Source organism: Fukomys damarensis, unplaced genomic scaffold (assembly GCF_012274545.1).
Source record: "Fukomys damarensis isolate Sample0158 unplaced genomic scaffold, DMR_v1.0_HiC HiC_scaffold_28, whole genome shotgun sequence".
NCBI lineage: Eukaryota > Metazoa > Chordata > Mammalia > Rodentia > Bathyergidae > Fukomys > Fukomys damarensis.
Window position 1 is genome coordinate 39,440,813 of NW_022900940.1, and position 24,595 is coordinate 39,465,407.

Consider the following 24,595-nt stretch of genomic DNA (forward strand, 5'->3'; position numbering starts at 1 on the left):
AAAATGAGAAAACCCTCACAACATTGACCTATGGCAACGGCAAAGGTCTCTGTTTGTCACCACCCTGTTCACTGTTACCCCGGGGTTCTAATCAGTCTAATAAATCAGGAAAGGCAGTAACACATACAGACTGTAAAGGAGGAAACAGAACTATCTTAATGCACAGATGACATAATTTGTCTACAAATATCAGGCTGCCAAAAAGGACAACTATTTCTAAATTCTCAGGATACAAGATCAATACTGCAAAACCAACCACTTCTATATGCTAACCATGAGCAACTGGTAATTGAAATGAAAACAGCATCATTTATTGTAGTACCAAGGGGACAGGAAATATGTAGGCACAACTCTGACAAAATATTTGAAAAATGTGCAAGCTAAAAATGATAAAACACTTATGAAACTAATCAAACTGTCCTACGATTGCATGGCAAATTAAAGTACAGTGTGTTAAGAAAATCAATGAAATTTTTACACAATAAAGCACTTTCTCCTCTCTGAAAAATACTCTTAAGGTTCTTTAAAAAAACCTTTCATCTAGGATCTTTTAATAAGTTAAAATACAAAATAATAGAAAGCAAATACTTAATTTAAAAAAACAAAAATGGAAAGCTATACCACATCTAGGTACTGCAGTCTCAATAATGTTAGATTTCAATTCTGTCAAACTGAGCTCCATAGTCAATCCAACTTCAAACAAAATCACAGTGTGCTTTTTAAAACAGAAAGTGACAGGCTTATTCCAAAATTTACACAAGAAGGCAAATGTAGTAGAAAATCCGAAGTAATTTTGATAGAGAAAAAAGTACACGATTGTTATTACTTGGTTTCAAGACTTACTACAATGCTTCACAAAGTCAACTCTAATATGGAGAAGACAAGACAGACAAACAGCTAAACTAAAGAATACAGACAGACTCCCATAATAGACACATACATGTATGGTTATTTTAATTTCAACAAAATACAAAGGCAATTCTGGGGAGAAAGCACACTGTTTTTGATAAATGATAGCAGAATAATTGCATACCCATATGTAAGCTAGGAATCTGAACCTTTACCTCATAGAAATTAACTTGAAATCAACATGGACCTAAATATAAAGCTGAAGAGTATAAAATTTCTAGAAGAAAAGTTTCAGAGAAAGTCCTCATGATCTCGGTTTGGCGAAGACTTACCACATATCCAAAGCCAATCTGTGGGATTTCAAGAAAGTATTTTATCCTTTATGGAGGATATTCATGAGAGAATGAAAAGAGCTCATGATCAAAACAAAACATTTCCAAATTACATATTTTATAAAACAGTTGTATCTAGAATGTATTTTAAATCCTCAACTCCCAAAATAATAAAAAGAAAGCAAAGATCAATTTTACTGAACGGAAACATAACACATAAAAATGGTATACATTTATGGTGCACCTGTGATGTTTCGTAAATGACTCAATTTTTTAAAAAATGAGCAAAGCATTTAAGGAGGCATTTCATATATAGATGGCAAATAAGAAAAGAAGCCCCAAATCATATTTTATTACTGAAATGCAAAACAATGATGAGATACCACTATGCCTCTTTTGGAATAGCCACAATCATAAATACACATGACAATATTCACAGCTGGCAAGGATAAGGAGTAACTGGAATCTGTATTGTAAAACAGTCTGGCAGCTTCTCATATAATCAAGTACATACGTTTCAACAATCCCACTACCAAGTATTAATTCCAGTGAAGCAACACCTTCCGCTCATACAAACACTTACATGTGAATGTTTATAGAGGCGTTTTATTAGAAATCATCAAGAACTCCAAACTTTCCAAACGTCTCTCAGTCAGAGAATGGATAAAGTAACTGTGGTACGTCCGTGCAATCAAATACTGTTCAGAAATAATCACAGACTAAAAGTAATGACATAGGTAAATCTCAAACACGTTCTACTGTGTAACGGCTGCGTTGAAGATACAATCTGAGCGGCTCCATTGATCTGACATTCTAGAAGAGGCCAAATCACTGTGACAGGAAAGATGTCACTGTTTCCTAGGAAGTGACTGACGGGATGGGTGATCACGGAGGAGAACCCCAAGAGACCTCTCTGGGGTGATAGACTCATTATATATTGATTGTATTATGGTATATACAACTGTAAACTTTTTCCAAAACTCACAGAAGTCCACACCAAAAAGCAATTTTTATCTTAAGTAAATTTAAAATTTGAATAAAATATATAAAATACACAAAAACAAAGCAAAACCGGAATGCATGCTGTTTACGAGCAGTTCATTTAGATATCCAACTAGACAAGTGTAGGGTAGAGAGATGAGAAGAGGAAGTATGTGTACCCTAAATAAGAGGGAGCTGGAAGGACTGCATTGCTATCAAAGACAAAGAGTATAGCCGGAAATGCAGATCACCATTTTCTAATACTGAAAATCAGGCATAGAGCTAATCAAGAGGCTATAAAAATCCTAAGTGCAGAAACACCTAAAAACAGAATCTCAAAACAATGAAAAAAATTCACAAACCAAAGGGAGGGATAGAAATTCACAATCCCAGTGGGAGGTGTTAACATGCTTCTCTCACTATTTGATACCATTGGGCCCATCCTTTCCAAGCACACAAGGAATACACACTAGTGTACAAACATGCTGCGCAGTACAGTAACCCTAGATTCAAAGGGCCCAAATTGTCCAGAGTATGACGTAGGAGCACGACAGAAATGAAGTGGAAACTAAAAACTCCAAATAGTTGGAAAATTAAGGCAAGTGATGACAAATTGCGAAAGACGTTAGAAAATATTTTTGACTAGAATACAGTAAAAAGGTAACATATTAACACCTGTAGAGTATCATCATTTACAGAGAAAATATATAGACCTAAATGTTTATATTAAAGAAATCGTCTAAAAATGATGATCTACGCTTAAGAAACTAGAAAAAAACCCAAAATAGGAAGAAATAAATTATAAGGATGAAATAATAGTAGTCATTAAATAGAAGATATGCAACGAACAGAAATTATTTCAAGATCAAAGAACAGTTCTTTGAAAAAGGCAAACTTCAGAAAAGTCACCACAATAAATGTTGTCACTCACAGTTATTTCTAATACATGCAAAAGAACCTATAATCTCAATTTTACTTAGCTAAATGAAAATTAAAAGTACACTATGGGCCGGGATTTAGCTCAGCGGTTCGGTGGCCTGCCTAGCAAGCGCAAGGACATGAGTTCGATCCCTGGTACCAAAAAAAAAAGTACTCAGTGGTGTCACTGCCTGCCTGCCTGGTAAGCATAAGGTCCTGAGTTCGATCCCAGTACCAAAAAAAAAAAAAAAAAGTACATTCTAATGTCATTTTATAGCCCAGCAAAGTAGCATATTCCTATAAATCCAGCTACGACAGAGGCTGAAGCAGGAGAATTTCAAGTTTGAATCTACCCATTCAAGTAAGAGTTTATCTTAATGTATAATATTTTAAAATGACAAAGCGCTTGCCTACCATGCATGAAGCCCTGGGTTCATTCCCCAGTATCACATACACACAAGAAAGCTACCATTTCTCATCTCTCATGGATTGGGAAACACAAGTGTGCACGGTATTCCCATAAGCAAAGGCTAAAGAGTAACATGAGGCCTTACACACCGCTGTGTGTAAGAAACAAAATGGCGCACTTGCAATGGAGGAGAATTCAGCAACATCTAGGAAAACTATATAGATGCCCTCTGCTTAAGATGGGGTAACATTCCGATGAGCACATTATAAATTGAAAATAGCCTTCGTTTGAAAATGCAATTAATGCACCTAACCTATCAAACATGACCCCTGACCAGCCCCGCAGGCTGCGGAGGGTGGCCCTTCTCCCTGGGCATAGCGGGCGGATTTGGAGCTAGGGTTTGCAGCTGCCCAGAACCACAGCAGTGTTCTACTTCACGTCCACAGCCTGAGAGAAGTTCAAGATTCGAAGTGGGGCTTCTACTAAACACACGTCCCTTTCACACCAGCACAGAGCTGGAAGATTTTACACTGAGCCATCTCAGGTCAAGGATGGCCTTCACCCAGCCGTCTTACTTCTCTGAATCTACCCTCAAATGTTCAAGTATGCGTGTATTAAGCTATAAATTGCAAGATCATGTGCACTAAGGAGTGAGTACAAATAACCCAATGTGTCTTTTACTGTAACATTTTTTTAAACATTAATTGTATTTTTTTAAAAATCACATTTTACAGCCTGTGCTACATGACTTAATGAAGCTACCTACAGGTAAGGTAGCCCCAGAAGAACTGTCATTCCCTTTACCTTGTTCAATCTTCCTTTTGGGAATAACCTGAGATCACTGCTCAGGACCACCTGAAGGGCCTGTGCACCCAGCTGGGTACTCTGCTAGAAGTCAGTATCTTTTGTTAACATTTTACACTTTGAAAAAATAAGGCAAGGAAATTTATCAATAATCACCAACAAGACTTTAGATACATAAACCTGTATATCACTACTATATTTTCTGTTTTGCTTAATGGCCTTAAGCAAAATCACAAACAGGCTTCTCTTATCACCTGATATGAAAAAATAAAAACCATATAACTTAGGTTCCTCTCTCAGTTAACACTCAGTTTTCAGAAGTAAATTCAACCTAGTATCTGTTCTTGATGCAAGCTGTATTTGATCCCTTAAAGGAGATATCAAAGAAAGGAATGAAAATAATGTTAATGTCTGTACTTTGTAACAAACTCATTAAAAATTTATCTTAAAGTGATTCCAAACTATTTTACCTCTAAAAATTGATACTAGGAGTCATAGCATAGACATGCAGAAAGACATTCACCTATGACAGCACTGTTCTTATAGCAAAATATTAAAAACAGCCTAAATGGCAATGGTTAAAGAAATTTGACATACTGTGTGGTTATTTTTTTAATTCAGAAGTGGAAATACCTTGAAGGCAAGGAAATATACTTATGAGTCAAGTTTTTTAAAAGGCACATTATTAAACAGTATACAATATCATTCTATTTTGAAAAAATAGACACGAATGGAAACTAATGCACAAAAAAAGTGTTGAGTTTTATTGCTGGATGAGGAGACTGTAAATAATGTTCTGCCACTGTCTGACTTTTGTAATGAGAATAACTATGATAAGCTATGTTTTAATGCAACGCACAGGAAAATGTTAATTGTCTTACTGCGTAAACTCTGAAAAAAGCCCAACGCCTTAAAAAAACTAACACCATCACCTTAAAAAAATTTAAGAACATAAGAGAAAAAAGGAGGTAAGGACATAATTAGAATGAATGCAGGAAAGGGAAATACGAATTAAAATATATGATATGCGTTCAACTTTGGTAACAGAAAGGAAAATTAAGACAGCGATGATATTCCATGTTTCACCTATCAGTTGCACCAAGGGCAAGATAGTCTGATGACATACAGCGTGGCAGAGTCTAACTAGTGTTAGTATTTATTTGCATAAAATCGGTAGATGTGCAAGTGCTTTTAACATCACAGAGTGCATTTTCGGAGTCCATCCAAACTGCAATGAAGCTGCACTCTTTGACTCATCAATTCTTCTAGTTCCCTGTCCCACAGATAAATTACGTTATTACACGCTGATGTTGCTTTGTACTTTGTTTCAAGCAGCCCGCATTTTGGAACAACCCCGAAGACCAATGTGGGCTGAATGAAACCTTCTCCCATGATGAGTTGCAAGCAATCGTTAAAAACCAAAACTGATCTAGATAAGGACCTGACGGTAGCTTCAGCTACAGCCGTGGAACGCGAACGTGAAGTGCGGGGTGCAGTGCAGGCGACTGCCGAGGCGGGGAAGGAGCGCGAAGGTGCAGTGGACCCGTGTGCTTGATGAACCACCCTGCAGGCGCACTGGGACCCTGACACCCTGGTGGCTCCCTCGGGGGTGAGAGCTCAGGGGATCAAGTGTGCGAGGCAACTTAATGCTCACTGTATCTTTACGGACTATCTTAATCATCTACCTCGCATGTCTTGCTCTGTGTAAGTGTTCATTTGTACATTCAGTTAGCAGTTACTCAGGTCTGCAGAAGCAGCAATGACATGAACAAAGAGTGACAAGAAACAGGCTACAGACCAGGCTTTTGTGTCGCGTCACGGCGGTCTCGCCTTCTCTGTCCCCAAGGAAAATCACAAAGCTCCCATTCAGTTCTTGGGAATCTGAGCTTCTAATTGTTTGCCAAAGAGACACTTGTTTTCAATATCACACAACATAACAGGTGTCCCAGCTAGTAGAGCTACATACAACCCCACTCCACCGCCACCCTGGGTGCTCACACTTCACAGGTCATGCTCGTGGGAAACTTGCCTCCATCCATGGTTTTCTAAATACTTTATATTAAGTGCTACAAATTTAGCAACTGACATGTCATGTCCCCGTGTACAGTGAATTTAGGATGAGACCTCCCAGCTGTGGAGCAACAATGAAATGTCAGAGTCTGACATCAACCCTGGCAGTAAGGGAGCAAGTCACTTGCTGAGCAGGGTCACTCCATTAGGAAGTGATTCAGGACCCCAAGGTTGGTGCCTTTTATTCCTAGTCTACCTTACCTTGGAGAAGACCAAGAGATGATGAAGTAGTATCTCAGTGAGTGCTGGAAAGAATGCTCAGGTATATCTAATAGAGACGGGGGTGAAACTACAACTGATTAAGCGCACCGTGGGACTGTTAGTTCCCAGGGCAAACCCTGATGTTGAGACAAACTCAGCCCAACCTGTGGCCGTGCAGATGACGATGTACACTGGTCAGGAGACCGAACTTCTTTGAGCCTCAGGTGTCTCCGCGGAGAAATGTAGATAAAATGAAAAAATGGAAAAAAAACCAACACGGAAATGAGCAAACGCGTGTTGGCAGAAAAGAGGACATTAGTAAACAGCAATTATACAGGAATTCTCATTGAGGGCAAGTAATGAAATAATCAGCAGTTTGGGGCAATCCGCATCAACAGAAACGGAGCCATTTGTGAAATATATTCTTTGTTTTTTAAAGTCCACACAGCAGTATTTTGAGAGCATCTGAGTCTAGCCCAGTGATTTCTCCCATCTCCTTATGACTGTGATCATCTATACGTGTCATGGTTCTGAATCATAGGTGAGTCTGAAGCTCATCTGATGCCCTTTCCACACACTTTTCTTCCAAATGCACGTGACCATTACATAATAGTTGATGTGTCCATTAAGGTTCTTGGACAACATTTTCCTAAGGATAAAAATTTACTGAAATTAATACTTCCTTCCATGCTTAGCTGTCTGGGAGTCTTTCTGTCGAAATCAAGAGAGGTCCTGAGACTGGAGGTCACTTGAAGGAAAAGAAAAATTCCAAGTCTCACAGAGAAGTTGAACATTAAAAAGTGAATTCCTTTCTTGAATATACAGAATGTCCCTTGAAAAAGTCATTTATGTCTAGAAATTGTGCGTCTATATCCTGTATGCTTCATTTCCAAGCAACATTTTTGTTTTGATCCCTCAAGCTCCTTTAATGTATCAGATGGGTTTTTAATACCTATAGGAATATATAAAGTCTTTCCAAGCTAAACAAGTAGAGAGCAAACTGGAGAGGTAATAAACACATATCTATAGGGTTTTGGCAAGTTGCTAAGCCACTTCAGGTGGATTCCAGTACTGAGCAGACCAAGGGAGAAACATAGACTGCTCTTTGAGGGAGGGATGGCAGGAGTCAGCACAAACCACCATCAGGATGGAGATAATGCACCGCAGAAATGCAGCTCGCAAACGTCAATAGTGTGGACACAGCCCTCAGCTTGGCCATTCCACATGCAAATAAACATTCTAAAAATATTCCTTGGCTCTGCCAGGCTCCTGCCCTCTGGCATGGAAGAGGAAAACTTCACTGTGTTGTGAGCCCAGCCAAACTTACATGCGCCCCCACCCTGTGTCCCACACATTAAGAAATGTACAAATGGGAAACTGTGGGACTGATTCATGGCAAGTAGAGACCTGCCTCCTTACAGACACGTGCCCCTCTGATTTTGCATCATGAACCCGGGCGGGAAAACAGTAATTTACAACATTTCCTGTAATAAAACCTCTCCAAACACTGCTTATCAAAGAACAAGTAAAGACAGTAACACCTACACAACAACATCAGTCGGCTCTGGATCTACAAGGTTGTAATCACCTGGCAACAGGGCACTTTTTGTTCCTCTGGGCATCTGAGGAAGAAAATCAGTGAAGCCCTGTCTTCAAGAACATGTTTCACTGAATGGAGATTCAGAAAGATTCACAGAAAAAACAACCAGAGGTTTGGATCCCAAGCTTCAGGATACTTTGGGCCACATTTTCTTCTTTTGGCAATATTTCAACATTCCAAATAAAGCTCCCAAGACAAGCATTTACCTCCCCCTCCCCTCTTTTTGAAAGTTTAAAGCCAAGATGTATTTAGCAACCACAGACAGAGCACTGACGAGGTTGTTCATTGTAAGAGCGAGCGCTGACTTACTCACACTTGGCCCCACGCCTGTCACATTAAAAGAAGGCAACCCTTTATTTAGGGGCTGAGCGGCCCAGCTTCAATACTAGATGACAAATTGTTGAAAAACTTTTGGATGTTACAAGAGTCAGCCTTGAAATCCTTTGTGATTTCAAAGGACGTCCCTTTTAGGGTCTAGAAGTTACTCCAGCATGGTTTCTGAGATAGCAGAAAGAAGGAAGAGGACCCAGGGGCGAGGAGGAGGGGGAGCTGCTTTTCTCTGCGGCCATTTGGGCATGGCAGCGTGCAGTTCTGTCACAGGAGCTCTTGTGACTTGGGCACTCAACAGGTCTTCTTATTCCTGTGCCCTGTGGCAAGGTATCAGGGGGCCGACGGTGCTGAGGAACAACACCGAGAACCTCGCTGCCTGCGCTGCTCTCCCTGTGGAGAGCTATGTGGACTTGCTCAGAAACTCAAGTCGGCCCATATTCAAAGGCCGCTGATTATTTCATGGAAATCAACTCACATTTATTTACTCATTCTAAATAAGATCCAGTACGGTAGTTTGGCAACAATCTATAGAGCAGGAGATGCAGAAATATTTCAACAAATTAGTGTATATCTACAAATTAAGTGGTTAAAAACTGTTATGGTTTAACGCCTGCAAATTACATTATTCATGACACTAATGTACTCCCACTGGCAAAGCCTGTATCTAATTTGGATAATGATCACTACTAAATATGTGCAGTCTCAATTTCAGAATTCCCAACGTTTATGAATGAAGAGCTCAAGTAGACCCAGGAAAGGGCAAAATTCCAAGAGCTACTTCTTGTAGGACAGTTGTGTCAGAGCAAAACTATCACCATCTACTTTTCCCAATTGAAACTACCCATTTTTTACCCTTTTTGCCCGAGAAATCCAGAAGAGGGAACTGACTGGAGTTCTGTGGGTTCCTACATACCTGCTGGGACAAAATGGACTGCTGGACTATGCTCTATCAGCACCTCCCATTCAGACACTGTACTAAACATGAGGGCTGCATGTTTTTTTCAGCTCACACATAGATCCCAAGAGTAAATAGTCATTATGCCCCTTGTGTAGATGAGCAAACTGAAGTCCAGTTTGTTATTTAAATAACTGGTTAGGATCTTTGTGCTATTAAATGTGGTGGCCCATATCGGGGCATGGTGGTGCATGCCTATAATCCCAGAACTCTGGAAGCTAAGGCAGGAGGATTGCTAATTCAAGGCATCCTGGGTGACTCAGTGACTCAGCGAGACCCTGACTCAACATTAAAAAAAAAATATATATATTTTTTTTTAAGGGCTGGGGATGTCGTTTATTACATGGGCCCTGACTTCAGCTTCCGGGATTGGAAAATTAGAAGCAAAAGTAAATAAAGTTTTATAAAGTGGTGGCCCAGGTGGTACTTCAGCTCAGAGCCTATCCCCAGCCTTCGTGTAAGGAAAACGCTGTGTACGTGTGGTGGGATGGATCCATTCTGCAGGTCGCTTCCCGAAGAAGGCATGCTCGGCAGAACACCTGTGGAACTCTCCCTGCGAACAGGCGGACAACGTGCGCTTAATCGCCCACCCAGCGCGAGACCTCAACGGGCAATGAGAGTCCTTCGTAAGAAAATGGAATCCCTGAACTATGGTTCTCGGAGCTGCAGCCCGAGAATCATGTCAACACAGCTTCGAGACCAATTACTTTCTTTAGTTTGGTGGATAAAGGAGAGGCGTGTGGGGAGAAGCGATGAGAGAAGGAAAGCGAAGCCACAGCTTTGGGGGGCTTCCAGGGAGATGAGCAAAACCTGCATACGGATCCCAAAGTGCAAGTGATGGCAACGTGATCTCTATGAAAAGTGACGAGTGATACCACCAGGAAGACGACGAGAAACACTCAGAAACAGACACAACAATTAATTTACCTTGGAAATTATCTGGCCAGTGTTGAAATATGACAAGACTTTTACAGCCCTGGCCTTGACAATGTTACATGTGTTTAAAATGTTATTTTTGATTAATTACTCTAGGTATTTAACTTTACAATGGATTCTTCTTCTGAGGAAATCTTTGTGGTTCCCTTTCTCAGAAAATGGGGGAGGGGAGAGGTTATCAAGAGGTAAAGAAACATACTGGAAAGTAATAAAACATAATGTTTTAGATATCTACTTTTGTAAACTTGTTGACAGTCACAAATGCCCAGAAAATATGGGCTGAGTTGTTTTCGATTGCTGTTTGAATAACAGATTAATTTAATAATCAGTGGGATATTGAATGACAAAAATTATTGGTTAGAGGAGCCAAACCGCCAACCCTAATGACATTCTTATGTAAATTCTTATTTTCTTCTAGGCTCCTGCATTCTTAATAAACCCTATATTTTTGCAAATCCTTTTAAAAACACTGCACACTGCCCCTGTGTGCTGTAATACATAACAAGCCTTGTCTATGCTATAGACAGATAAATGTCCACTTCTGGAGTTGCCAACTTGAAGGTTTGTATTTAGACTGATTGAGTCACCTCTAGATGTGTTTTCCTTATAAAATCGTCCTGTGATCTTGGAAACAGAACACAGAAATGGAGTCAGGAGTCGACAGTCTTCAAAGATCTCTGAAGACCAAAAAGATTGCTACTATCTGGCTAGAATCACCTGACATGGCTTCCTGAGTTCTAGCAAAATGCTTAGATGCGAGAGTCATTTGATATCTTCCGAGATGGGCAGATTGCTAATGACAGCCTAAAAGCTGATGGCAGCAGAGGCATGTTCCCGTGGGAAGTGCACGGCTCTTGGGACTGTGGCTCTATGGCTTGCCATTGCTTGTGGAGAAGAGTAATCGCTGCCTTGAGACTGGCTTATAGAGCACACGGTCTTGTTCGTTCCATTGTGGAAGGCGAGATGTTTTTCTATGAAAAAGATCTTAGTGCGTAATTTCTGAAATACTATAATTTTCACCAAACTCAATTTCCAGCTCACTCCTGGCCAAATTCTGTAGAAGTGTGTTATTTTTGAACGTCATCACTCCTGACCTGAAGTTGCCTACGCACACTTGGTCAAAAATAATATCTTAAGAGAACGCAAGCTGAAAACACCCATCCAGGTGCATCTCATTCAGCCTGGAACCAAGGCAAGTAGCTCTGCCCACTTATAGAAGTCTTTCTGGTCTCTGAAGATCTCTCAAGACTAGCTGCTCCTCACTCTGTTCCTGTGTCCTGTCCTCTTTCCAGAACCACTAGATGGTTTTATATGGAAAATATAATCAGAGGTGACTCAGTCCCTCTAAATATAAACATTCAAGTTGGCAACCCCAAAAGTGGACATTTATCTGTCCACAGTACACGTATGAATTAGATGCAGAGCACATATGCATCTGGTTGCCATCAATCATACCGGCCATTGGACTGCACTATCTGTGGGCCACCCAGAAAAGAAAGTCAACAAAAGTCAAATGACATCATTATCCTCCTTAACATACTCTATTCCAAGAATGCAAAACCCACAGAGTACAAAAATCTTCATAAATAATTCAATAAATGCTGAAATATATATTCTAATAAATTCAATTTCACAAATTGGAGCAAGAAAGGATAAAGAGAAAGGGGAATGCAAAAGAAAAAAACAACAAAGGGGCTGGGGATTTAGCTCAGTGGTTTCCCCACCTGCCTTGCAAGCACAAGGGTCTGAGTTCGATCCGCAGTACCAAAAAACAAAACAAAAAAGGGCTCGGTTCCTCAAAAGCACCCAGGAGCTATATTCACCAGTCTATGCTTATGCTGTAAGGCACTGTACCACAATTTTTAACGTTCTCGGGGATTTCGGTGTTGAAAATGGAATCATGAATTGATGTCTCATTGGATTAGTCACCTAATCAAATACATTGATTTCTAATCCCCCCAAAAAAAGGAGGAAAAAGAAGAGAAACAATGAGCTTTGCATTTCCTGAGGACAAACTGTGTGCATTCTGGGGGCAGGCAGCAGGGCTGTGGCAAATGGCCTGTCTGGCTCAGTGACGTATTTCTAGAGTCCACCAGGGTCGCTGCTGCTCTTTCTGTCCTCTCTCGCATCATCTGGAATCTGATCATTTCTTCCCCTTTCCTTGAAACCTTTCTGCTGTCCCACACTGGTGTCAGGGTAGCACCCCAGGTCCTTTGAGGATGAGTTCTCTTGGACAAGATCAAAAGGACAACACCATTTGTCCTTTGTTCGTTCCTGGTCACCTCTGTCTTCTCTGCACCTCCAGCTCTGCGTTCCAGCTTCCCCGAACTTCTAGTGATTCGCTGGACAAACCACAGGATGCTCAGCCCTGCAGTGGGCGCTCTCCCCTGGGCCAGGACGCCGTAACTGCTAACCTGTCCTCCTGGTGTCTGGCATCGGGAGTTTCTGCTTCTTGGGAACCTTTCTGTCTACCCTGTGCTTCTGTGTACCACCCCCTCTCAAGCCACAGTCTTCAAGCACTCAGTGTTGAAATATCTGGCTCCCTATGCAAGCGGTGTGAGGGCAGGAATTTAGGTGTCTCTTTCACTGCTGTCTCCTGAAAGTGTAGCCTGGTGTTTGCGATGAAGCATTAGATCAAGGCCTATTTATTAAAGTCCCGAGCTAATTTTATATTTGCCCTATTTCGTTTTCAGATCTGATTTCTTAGGAACCTTTCAAGGTCACTCATGTCTCAAAGATAATGTTATTGAATTGTTATCTCACATGTTAGATGTGCGAAACAAGCAAAACCAATCTTCAATATTAGAAATCATGACAGCGGATATTTTTTTGCTAAGTAGGGGCAAGTGGGAGGCAGCTGATTCTCTCTTTAACCTGAGTTCTGGCTACAGAGATATGTTCGTTCTGTGAAAATTATTCAGGCTGAGAATTTAGGGTCTAACTGCTTTTCTGTCTATGTTGTATTTCGATCAAACACTTACTAAAAGAGAAAAGCACAATTCTCCATTTTTCTGCTACCCAGACCCTTGAGTCTCTTTTCTTTCATTTTTTTAGCACAGGGGATAAAATCCAGAAACTTCACAGGAGTTAGAGCCTGAACCCATTTTTAATGTTTACTTTGAGACAGGGTCTTGTTAAGTTGCCTAGATTGGGCTTGAACTTGAGATCCTCCTGCCTCAACCTCCCAGAGCGTGGGGCTACAGGTGTTGCTATCACACCTAGTTCCTTCAAGTCTTCATTGTTTTACTACTGTAACCTGTGAGCTATTGACTGGTGGCCTTGAAATTCAACATAGAAAAGGAAAATCTCCCCAAACCTGCAGTGTATCTTTTCATCACTGCTGGTAAACAGTGGCACCCCAACTCAATCTTCTGGGAGTCACCAAACCAGCATGGTTTCAAGGTCTGACCCAGAGGAGTCCTGACTGCTGTGAATACTTTCAGTTTTAACTTTGAATCTTACCCATCATATTTGCATGCCGGGAAGTACCAGCCAGATCTGTGGGCTACAGCAGGATGAGTGATGCCCTATTTCTATTGAATGGTAGGTAGCTATAGCTCTGGTTTCTTTAGGCCACTTAATTAAACTGCATCTTTGATTTCTAATTATAAGGTCTGTAAGGAAAGCTACCCTAACTGCTTGCCCTAATAGCTCCCAGCTGGGTTCCATTTGTTTTCTCATATACAGTGAAAATCAGAATCCTAACTTGTCTGATATATATGGCTGCCTATGATCTGTTGTGAGACAAAGGTGCATGTAGTTATGACGGCTGGGGTATAGCAGCCTTCGGTCAAAAAGATTGGCAGTCATTACAAAGCCGGTGATACTCACTTCACAACAGCACAAAACTATAAATCATTAGCAACGTGCAAGCCTTACAGGACCTGTGATAACCTGGTAGCGGCTCCTTTTTCCACGGGGAATTCTGCAGGGAAGTGATGTTAGATTACCACAAGGGCAATTCACTTCTCAACACAATGATCTTCAGGGTTTAAAACTTGGTGAATTCGTGCTATTATGCATCTCAGTCCGTTTGAGCTGCTTAACAAAATACCTTAGACTGGGCAACTGAGGAACAGAGAGAGTACTGCTCCCAACTCTGGGTGCAAGATCCAGAGAAGGCTCCCTGTGCTTCAGAGAGGGCACCTGCTAGCGTGGTCCTCATGTGGTGGGGGACACAAACAGACCCCCTCAAGCTTCTTTTATGAGGCACTAATCTCACCCGTGAGGGTTCTCCTAAAGGCTTGCCCCTAATACCATCACACTGGAGATTAGCTTTGGACATTAGAATTTTAAAAGGACGTAAACTTTCAGACCACAGCATTACACACGTACCAAATGCGGCCGTTTACTGAGTGCTTACTTTATTCTGGACATTTCACAAAATTCACAACACAAATCCGCTCATTTAATTCTTAAAAAAGCCCACGGCACACTTACTATGACTGTCTTCCAAAGAACCCAGGCAGAAACTAAGCGTCAGAGAGTTAAATTTCCCACCCATGGTCACAAAGCAACTAATCAGTTAGGGCTCATGTTCTGAACCCTGTACTTTCAAAGCCCCTGCACCTGAGTGCTTTTTTGTGGCAGCCCTACAATTTCCCCAGTTGGAAGAGTATTCTATGATACCACAGATTAGGCAGATCCAAAGCCATTCTCAAAACATTCAGATATGCTGCAAGAAACAGTCAATAAAACAAACATGTTTAAATATAAGAGAATTTACAGGAAAAAGCACTAAAAGCCAACTTGTACATTTATAGCTAAGTGTAAAAAGCAGATAATCTGGAACTATGTGACCCTGAACAGGAAAAATAATATTGCCCATGAGAAATCAAACTTCAAGCCTAAACTCCATGCTGCTTAGGGAAAATATTTACTGTAATTATACAGTGCAGAAACCCCTAAGTCTAAAAACTTACATAACAGTTACTCCCAAGCAGTCAATCCTAGCAGGCCTCATAAGAGAAGCCTGAATGCAAATCTACTGTGAAGAGAAACTGGAGCCCTATTCTAGATCAGCTTATAGTTAAAAAAAAAATTATGTGAGCAATAATCTATCATACAAGAAAGCAGACAGAAGCAAAAGATGATTGGTATCTCTCTTACATAAACTATTAGGGCAATCCTACAGGGCCCTTAGTTACTACAGAAAATCTAAAAAGACTATAAAAGAAAACACACATTTTATTTTTTTTGAGACAGGGTCTCACTATGTAGTTGAGACTGACCTGGAACTCACTATGTAGCCCAGACTGGTCTTGAACTCACAGCGATCCTCCTGCTTCAGCCTCCCCAGTGCTGGGATTACAGGTGTGCACCACCACACCTGGCTTTTAAACACATGTTTTTAACAGAAGCAAATAAGTCATCCATATTAGTAACTCAATGGATTTTTAAAAGTAACAAACCATAAAAATAAAAAGGAAATGAATGAACTGAAATATTAAAGTATTACACAGAACACATAAGTAAATAGAAATAACTTTTTATCTAATCATTTCAGTGAAACTTCAGAATACTGCGAAGAGAATGGACACTGCCAAAGTCATCAGAGAAGAGGAAGAAGCCAGACTTCTCATAAAGCTACGAAGCTAGAAGTCAGCATACCAGAGAATGCTGTTTTCAAAATATTCCAATCAAGAAATCTGAAACATTAAACATTTACCAATTAAAAATGGCACAAATTAGAGAACTGTTAGAACTAATAAGGAAATCCTGTATATTCAGTTCCAGAGATGTGCTGTATGCTCAGAGAAATACATACACACTGAAAAGCTAAATATCATAAACAAAATGTTTAAAAAGTAAAAAACACAAAGTAAAATAAAAAATAGAAATAAATCCCATATATTTCTGTCAGTCTGGGGAGTACAGTGCAAGGGAGAGAGGCAGTAAAGAGAGAAGAAAGAACAATTAAAATCTCACAAATTTCAAGAAAAAGGCAATGAATCATCTTTTCTTTGTAAAACTAGAGAAAGGATTTTGAATATTTTAGCATAAATTTATGATAACTATTTGAAGACACAAACTGAAATTTGAACATCATACAATGTATACATGTATCAAAACATTACGTTGCACCCCATATATATAATTTTGATGTCAGTTGTTTTTCCTAAAATAAAAAGGCAAAATTATAATATCATAGCAGTTTCAATGAAAAGCCCACAGTACGAATCTATGCTATAAATTGAAAGGTGAAATGAAATAGGAAATGTTCTAAGACATACAATCTTCAAACTCATTTAAAGAATAAATAGGAAATCCAGAGGTAACACAAAACAAATAAATCCAGTAGTTGTAAATGTACACGCGCGCACACACACACACACACACACACACACTCTCCCATGAATCACTGGTAGTTTTATGAGTTTAACCAAACCTGTAGGAAATAGATATCCCACCTCAAATGAAATGCTGCAAGCATTAGGTATGAGTGAAGCTAAGCTCTCCAAGCAATTCTGTGACAATAAAATGATCTTATTAATACCAAAGCCAAATGACAATACAGTACAAGAAAGGAAAAGTACAGCTATATTTTTCTGACCACAGATTAGAAGTTCACAGTATAGTATGAGCAAAACAAATTTGTAGCTGTATGATTTTGCATTTAAAAATCACTACAATAATGGTTTCATTCTGGAAAAGTAGATAACTTAGCTACTATTGTAGACACTTCCAGTGTGTATGAGTGAATCCGCACAGAGCCATGTGTTTCTTAACGACAGGAATTATGTTCTGAGAAACTTGTCACTGGGTGATTTCATCGGAGTGGATGCCACAGAGTGTCTTAGACTAAGGTGGCACATTGAGAAGCAGAACCTTAGGGGGCCGTTCCTGCACGGGCACTCCATGACTGACTAAAACATCACTGCGTGGCACGTGACAGCACATATATGTGTGTATGACATGTATTCTAGTCATGAAACGCGTATGTTTCAGGATTAAACAATTCAGTGTATAGAAATAAACACATTACAGAAAAAAAAGCATTACTATGATCCCCCTCAAAATATTCCCCTGTGAGATAAACACACTTTTCCTCCTCCCCATGTCCTGAAGCAGTTCTAGATGCCTTCTTGCATGAACGCCCGTCTGGGGTGTGTTACCCAGGGTCCCCCCGGTGAAAGGCAGCCTCGTGAAGAGGTTGTGCTGTTTCCTCACCCACCTTATCACACCATCTGGCATCCTGTGACTTCTGTCTTCCCCAAAGGCAAACTGCCATGAAACGTAAACGTTTTCAATTGAATCGGGACATCGAGGCAGCCACGACAATGCGACTAAAGACACTCGCAAAAAGAGGATTTGCAGAGCTGCTTCAGAAAGCGGCGAGAGACGGCACGGATGTTTGAGGGGAGGGAGAATGTGTGGAGGAGGTCTAACGGGAGCGTGTCTCCTACTGTAATATTTCTAAAAGATTCATCATAGTTTATCATACCATCTATGCAGCACCTAATTAAATATAGACACTTTGTAGTTTAAATTTTTTAAAATTATAGCCCAATACACATTAAAATAATAGATATGATGTTTTTGTAAAATTCAACATTGATTGTAACTCAATTTTAGTAGAAATTTTTTTTAACTCAATAAATGCTTAACTACCAAAACGCCACAGCAATTATGAAAATGAACAACAGCCATGGTTGCACAAATGCGCCTGCAACATACAATTAAAAATAGTTAAAGTGGCAAATTTTATATAATTTATATTTTAGAATAATAAAAACTTTATCAAACATGCTTTATATGGCATCATTAGAAGCAATTCCTTTAAATTAGGAATGAGTCGTGACTGCCTAATCTTACCGCTTCTTTTCAACAATGTGTTATGAGCCTAGTGCAATGAAACACAAGAGAAATTAAATATGGAGCATACAAAGGAGAACTTTCACCATTGATATTATCATCTATGTAAAAAGTCCATGAGATTCCATGCGCAGACTTTTAGCTCTAAATTTGTTGGCTCTGAGATATTCAATACACAGCAATCAGTGATGTCCTCAGATATTAGTGCCATACATTAGAAAATACTTTTAGATGTACTTCATTTACAAAAATGAGAAAAAACTATAAGCTAAAGTATGAATCTAAATAAAATCATGAAACTATTAAAAATAAAAAAGGACATAAATAAGAATATATGGGAAGGTCCAATATCAAAATATAGCGATCATCTTCAAATCTGTTTAACTTAACAAAAGTTTAATGAACACTTCAGCAGAATTCATGGACATTAAAAATATAATTCCCAATTAATATGAAAGTGCAGAGTCAAGAATAACCGAGACAATTTAGGTGAAGTATAAGAAAGGATGTGTGTTCTTCTCAATATCAAGTCATGTTATAGAGCTATAATTAAAGAAGTAGGATATTGACATAGAAACTCACACCAAGAAGGCAAAGCATTTAGAAACAGATCTGCATATAGACAGAATACAAGTGTCATACTAATTGGAGGGAAAATGAAGACTATTCACTAAAAGCTGCAGGTTCACAGAACTCCAGCACATACATGGGTCCTGCATCTGACCTCCAGCATCACACACCCAGAGAAAAGTGTAACTTAACTCTATGCCCATTACATGAAAAAGGACCAAATCAGAACGCTACCTTACATTTTACACACACACACACACACACCAAGTAAATTTCCAGAGGAATTAAAGTTCCAAGCATGAAAGGCAAACCATTAAAATGTTCACAATGCACAAAGTACAAAAGAACACGTTGCACTGTATTACAATAAAAACAAAAGTAAACTTCTGCATCAAAAAATAATCCATTAAAGTGAAAAAAACTACCAAGGGATTAGGAATGTACATTTACAATGTATATAACTATAAAGAAATCCTATCTGAAATATAGAAAGACCACCCAATAAGTCAATAAGAATGAACCAGGCCAATCAATGGGAAATTGCCTGATAGGAATAATATGCCCAAACTCCCAAAGAAACAATAAAATTGTTGAAAAACGCTCAATCTCAGTAGTCTTTAGGGAAATGCACACTGAGCTGCTGAGAAACCATCTCCAGTACAAGGATTTGGGGGCATAATTGGTAAAGATACTTAAAGACGCTGCTCAGACCTCTGACAACTGTCCATTGAGCAAACAGCACTGAGGACTTTCTGCAAACATCAACAAGGAGGACTACACATGTACACTCCAGGATGTCTTGTCACACAGTTTTGAATGCTCAACAACCCCAAAATGATCAAAACCAAGTGATATTCCTTCCAAGCAGACTGACAGAAATGTATCCTCACACAAGACGGCAGCCAGGTCTTAGGCCTTTCAGTGCAACAATGCACGTGCTACCAGTCTCACTGCTCACTGGCCCATCTGGGAAAGTTCTACATCCAGCAAACAGAGAGTGTGTGTGTGTGTGTGTGTGTGTGTGTGTGTGTGTGTGTGTGTGTGTGTGTGTGTGTGTACGCGCGCGTGTGTGCAGAGAGGAAGTGGAACTGGGTATGGCTTACTTGGAGCAGTCTTCACAAACAATGTTCCCTGTGGTCTCCTTGATGGTGCGCTCAGACACAAAAGCTGGATATTCAGTATCACAGGGCTCCAGGGTCTGTTTCAGTTTCTGGGCTGCAGGAATGAGGGGAAGGAAGGACAAGAGGAGATTAAGGATGCAACGCACAGGCCCGGTATTGTGACTGGCTTCCCACAGCAACTCAGAGTGCAGTTTGGCTCCTGCTGCTCTGTGATTTTTCTAGGCACAACATAATGCATTATTTTCTAATTAGTAGAGTGATTTCATCTGCCAGGCAACTCTGTAAGCTCTCATTCCTCAAGCAGTCGTGCTGGCTTGATCAGCTATCATTTATATGTCACAAGAATCCTTTCTGGGCCAGCATCGGTCTCTGACCTCGGGCTCACTTGAGCTTAACAACAACACATATGCACATGTGAATAAATGTATAAAACATAAGTCACGCCGATACCATATTATTTAGGGTGAGACAAAGGTCATGACAAAATTGCATGGTTTTATTATAGAAAGCAAATTGAAATATGAAATAGTAAAACACATAATGTCTTTGAAGTACAGCCACGAACCCAATCCTACCATTATAAAGTTCCTTGCCCAACAACACGCTGTGTCGGTGTTAGAGCCCTAAATAACCTTGGCATGTGGATGAGCACACAGTAGGCCCTGGTGATGGCTTGGTGGCTGACTGAATTATTTAGACGAGTCATGTCCAGTGGACAAGACCCAAAATCCCTGTCTCAGTTTTCATATTTCTACACTGGAGATAATAAAGTTCTCGCAGAGGGTGAGGTGAGCCAGAAAGAGTACTCAGTACAGACCTCAGGACACAGTACGTGCTAAGTACGTGTCAGGTAAGAGCAACCAAGCAGGCATGCTCAGATGGCTCTGTTACCTTAAAGTGACCATGATGGCTGCTCAGGCACAGTGGACAAGACAGAAGGCCCTGATATAAGAGAAGTTTGGAGAAAAAATGGCCACGCTGCTGCTCTTAGCTAATCCTTAAGTATTCTCATCTGTAAGATGGGGATGTCAGCGGTATGGATGCTCTTCACAGGACTGCTAGTCATTAACGTTTTCCCAATAAAACACTCCTAGGTTCCAGCTCCCAAGTTCTTTATGAAGTGTCTGGCTGCCACACATACAGAAAGAAATATATATATTTTACATTCTTTTCCCAAACAGGATTTCAACACAGCGATGGGTGAAATACAGTTTCTCAAATGCCATGTTGGGATGGTGGAAGCATTAAGGCTGTCCGTTGGGGATTCTGTGGACTCTGACAGTACGACAGCGTGGCCACCCACAAGACACCTGCTCCCTAACAATCAGATAACTGTTGGCTGATCAGGAAGCCATGCTCCAAGCATTTATACCCTGATATAATGGTTTCTTACCTATGGGGTTTTCCACTGAGCTCTAGTTCTCTGTAGGACATTGGGATCTTGAAACAATGCATTGTAATTTGCCTTATTTAGAACAAAAGGAAGTAGACTCTTATTCAGGATTTCTAGGCAGAGGTATGACTTCAGGAACGAGTCACTGACACTGAGGGGAGTCCCCTCTGGTAACCTCCCAGTTTGTTCTAAGGAATAAATGGACAAAAGTGCATGCAGCTTTCACCGTGAAGTGCACACTTTCACACATACTTTTGCTCACATGTATGCACATGAACAGAGCCATCACAAACTGCTGTTGGCAACTGCTGCCATCTACATCCCCGAAGCTGGGACCATTCGCTTAGTAGCTAAGAGCATAAACTCCAACGGGTGTGAATCCTGCTACCGCTGTTAAACATCACTGAATTTTTCAACTGTCTTTGTACAGGTCCTCATCTGCATCCTAGCTTCGGCAGCAGAAACTCATCTGCAAAACGGGAGCAACGGTCCCAAGTTCCCGCAATTGAGCATGGCGTGAAAGTTGCTGGCACAGTGCGGTGTCTGAGAGGATGTTCTTAGTGCCACTGCCCCTCTGCTGCCAAGGTTACTTTCAAGGGTCCTCATAGCTCCCACCTTTCTGAGACCTTCTTTTTGGGTTAGGAATTTCAGGCAGACAGCTGATCCCCTTGACTGCACTGATGGCATAGTGCTGGGGCTGCTGTTTCCCCAAAGAGCCAAGCCCTAGAAACTGTGCTTCTGACCTTGGGAGTACTACCTCATAGGAGGGTCATTAAGTGCTTGTTGAAAGCACTCATGAGTCTCTAGTTTTTCAAGGTAATACAATACATTAAAAAAAAGCAAGAGTCCCTATAACAAGTTGCCTGCCGATCCGGTAGGTCAGGTGGCTGACTGTGTTGCAGGCCCATGTCACAACACTGAGGGGTACTTGATGGGAACTGCATTCTCCTTCCAGTTCTTTTTCAATGCCTGTTTCATGAGGAGGATCTTTCTGTCTGATAGTAAGGAATTTTTGCTACCTTCCTTTAATTTCCAGTTCTTTCTTTCATTTGGGAGTCTCTCCTTTCAGCGTGGGGAGGCCAAATACCAGCTTCACAGTATCTGACCACAACTTGGTAAGATATTCTTTTGATTTCCACAGTTCTTATTCTAACAATTGATTTGTCTGTGTGACCAGTGATTCTCACTTTCAATTTACGATGCTTCCTTTCCTGGAGATAAAGTATTTGGATTTCAAAAAGCAAGTCCATTAAAATGAAATAAAGATTAAGGACATAGCAGCATGGATTACAAGTGAATATGGAATATGCCTGCAAAGGGTGTACAAAAACCTGGTGGTGGTAACAGTGAAATTTATTAAGAAATTGCTGTGAGCCAGATGGTATTCTGCTTTATATATATTACTTAATAGTAAAACAGGACAAACCTGGTAAGTAAAATTGAGATATGAACAATTTTTATCTTTTCTCACACATTGAGTGAAGATGGGAGGACAACATTGAGCAAATCCATCCAGTAGGTATGTGGAACACTCCAAAAATTAGATGTTGAGCTGTCTAGCCCCAGCTCATGAATATCTCACTGTTTTGTGAAGCTGGGCCAGTAGAAGGTACCAAGAAAGGTCTTTGGGGGCAGGCAGGGAGGGGAAGCACACGTGATTTAAATAAGCTTGATAATTTCATCATCTCTAATTCTAACTGTGAAGGCCTGGTTAGGGTGGGAGGAGTCCCGACACTCTTGATGGCGAGACTCTTCTGGCTCTGATCCTTTCTGGAGATGAAATTCTTTTCGCTGTGACAACTGCAGGTTGCTCACGCTGATGTGGTGATAAACTGTTGAGTCTAGGAGCAGCATGACTATAGATTGGCTGGAAGTTGCTTGGCGTGCTTTTAGGAAACATAAATTATCATGGTCAGAACCATGGCCACGTTTAATCTAAAGAACATGAACCTTTCTTTGTCTAGAATACTATGGAAAACACCCTATATATTTGCCAGGCACTACTATTTATGGAATTTCAACCAATAATCAAGGTTTACCAGAAGTCGATAGGCTGCTGTTTTTATCTCGAGGCATTCAAAACTCACAACCTCACAAAGATGCTCGTATACAAGGATCACAGGGCTCACTAGGCTCAGTCCTTCTTTTACCATAAGGGACAACTGAGGTTTGGAAATCAGACCCAGCCTGCCATGAGTCTCGTGAAAAATAACTCGTGATCATCACACTTCTCTTTTGCATTACTGGGGACTGCAGCCAGGGCTCACATACACTAGGCAGCCACTCTATCACTGAGTTACCACCCTCTAACCCACTGTCATCATTTACGTGGACAGTGAGTTCACCGAGCAGTACAGCACTGCAGTAAAGTGCTGTACTAGGCTATTTGTAGGACTGGAATCCTCACCCCTGCATGGTGAGCAAGCCTCTGCTACTATCCCATTTTGCAGACCAAGCAACCGAGATTCAGAAAATAAAGTGGGTGACTAAAGCCACAGGGCCATGAATGGTGAAGACCAGATGTGAGCCCGCAAGGTCACATCCTGGTGCCAACACCCTCTGCAGCCACATGGCCCTGCCTCCCATGCCTACCTATGTTCAGCTAAAGTCTCCATGACCTCTCAGTCACTCACAACAAGCTATCCGAGGAGCATCCGCACAATCGAATGTCTTTAACTTCCCCTTAGCAACGAATGGCTCTGATGAGAATAACCAACTTGGGTTCACAGTAATTATGTGCAAACAAGCGCGAATGAATAGATCTGCCATGTGAAAAGCCTTCCTCCTCTTTTGTTACTGTGAATGCATCCTCATTCCCAACCGGGTGCCAGCAAGCTCTGCTCTCTTTGTGCAACTTCTCCAAAATTATGCCTTTGTGATAATCAAGCAGAAATGCGCTTCCACAGTCCCCTTCATTAAGGAAACGAAGCAGATAAACAGTGTAATTATGGATGCCATTTTTAGCTAAAACAAAGATGGATGTCTTAGCTCTGGGTCTTTAGTGAGAGAATGGTAAATTTAGAATGAAAAAGCCTTGCAAGGCAATGTTATGGTGCCCGAAACTTTTCCCTCCTTATACCGACCTTAGGATTTATGTTCACTTTTAATAAAATATCCCAATGACAGCATCCCTGTGGGTGAGTTGATGTACCTCTGTTTAATTGTTTGGTTTACCAAATGGAGAAACTCATACTCATGGCCAGCAGAAGACTGTGAGTCTCAATGGGACAATTCATGTGCAGAACCCAGCTTGAGCCCTAGGCTCAAAGAGGCAGCTGTAGCCCTGGTCAGTACTGAGTCGGAGTGGCAGG

General features: G+C 40.7%; 1 protein-coding gene across 1 annotated transcript in view; it reads right to left on the reverse strand.

Moving 5' to 3' along the window:
- The window catches only part of Cacna2d3 (calcium voltage-gated channel auxiliary subunit alpha2delta 3), a 650,190-nt gene that overhangs the window by 28,062 nt on the left and 597,533 nt on the right, over window positions 1-24,595 (reverse strand). The window contains exon 34 of the mRNA XM_010643030.2: window positions 19,874-19,985. Coding sequence (XP_010641332.1) covers window positions 19,874-19,985 — 112 coding nt within the window. The remainder of the gene's footprint in view (window positions 1-19,873; window positions 19,986-24,595) is intronic.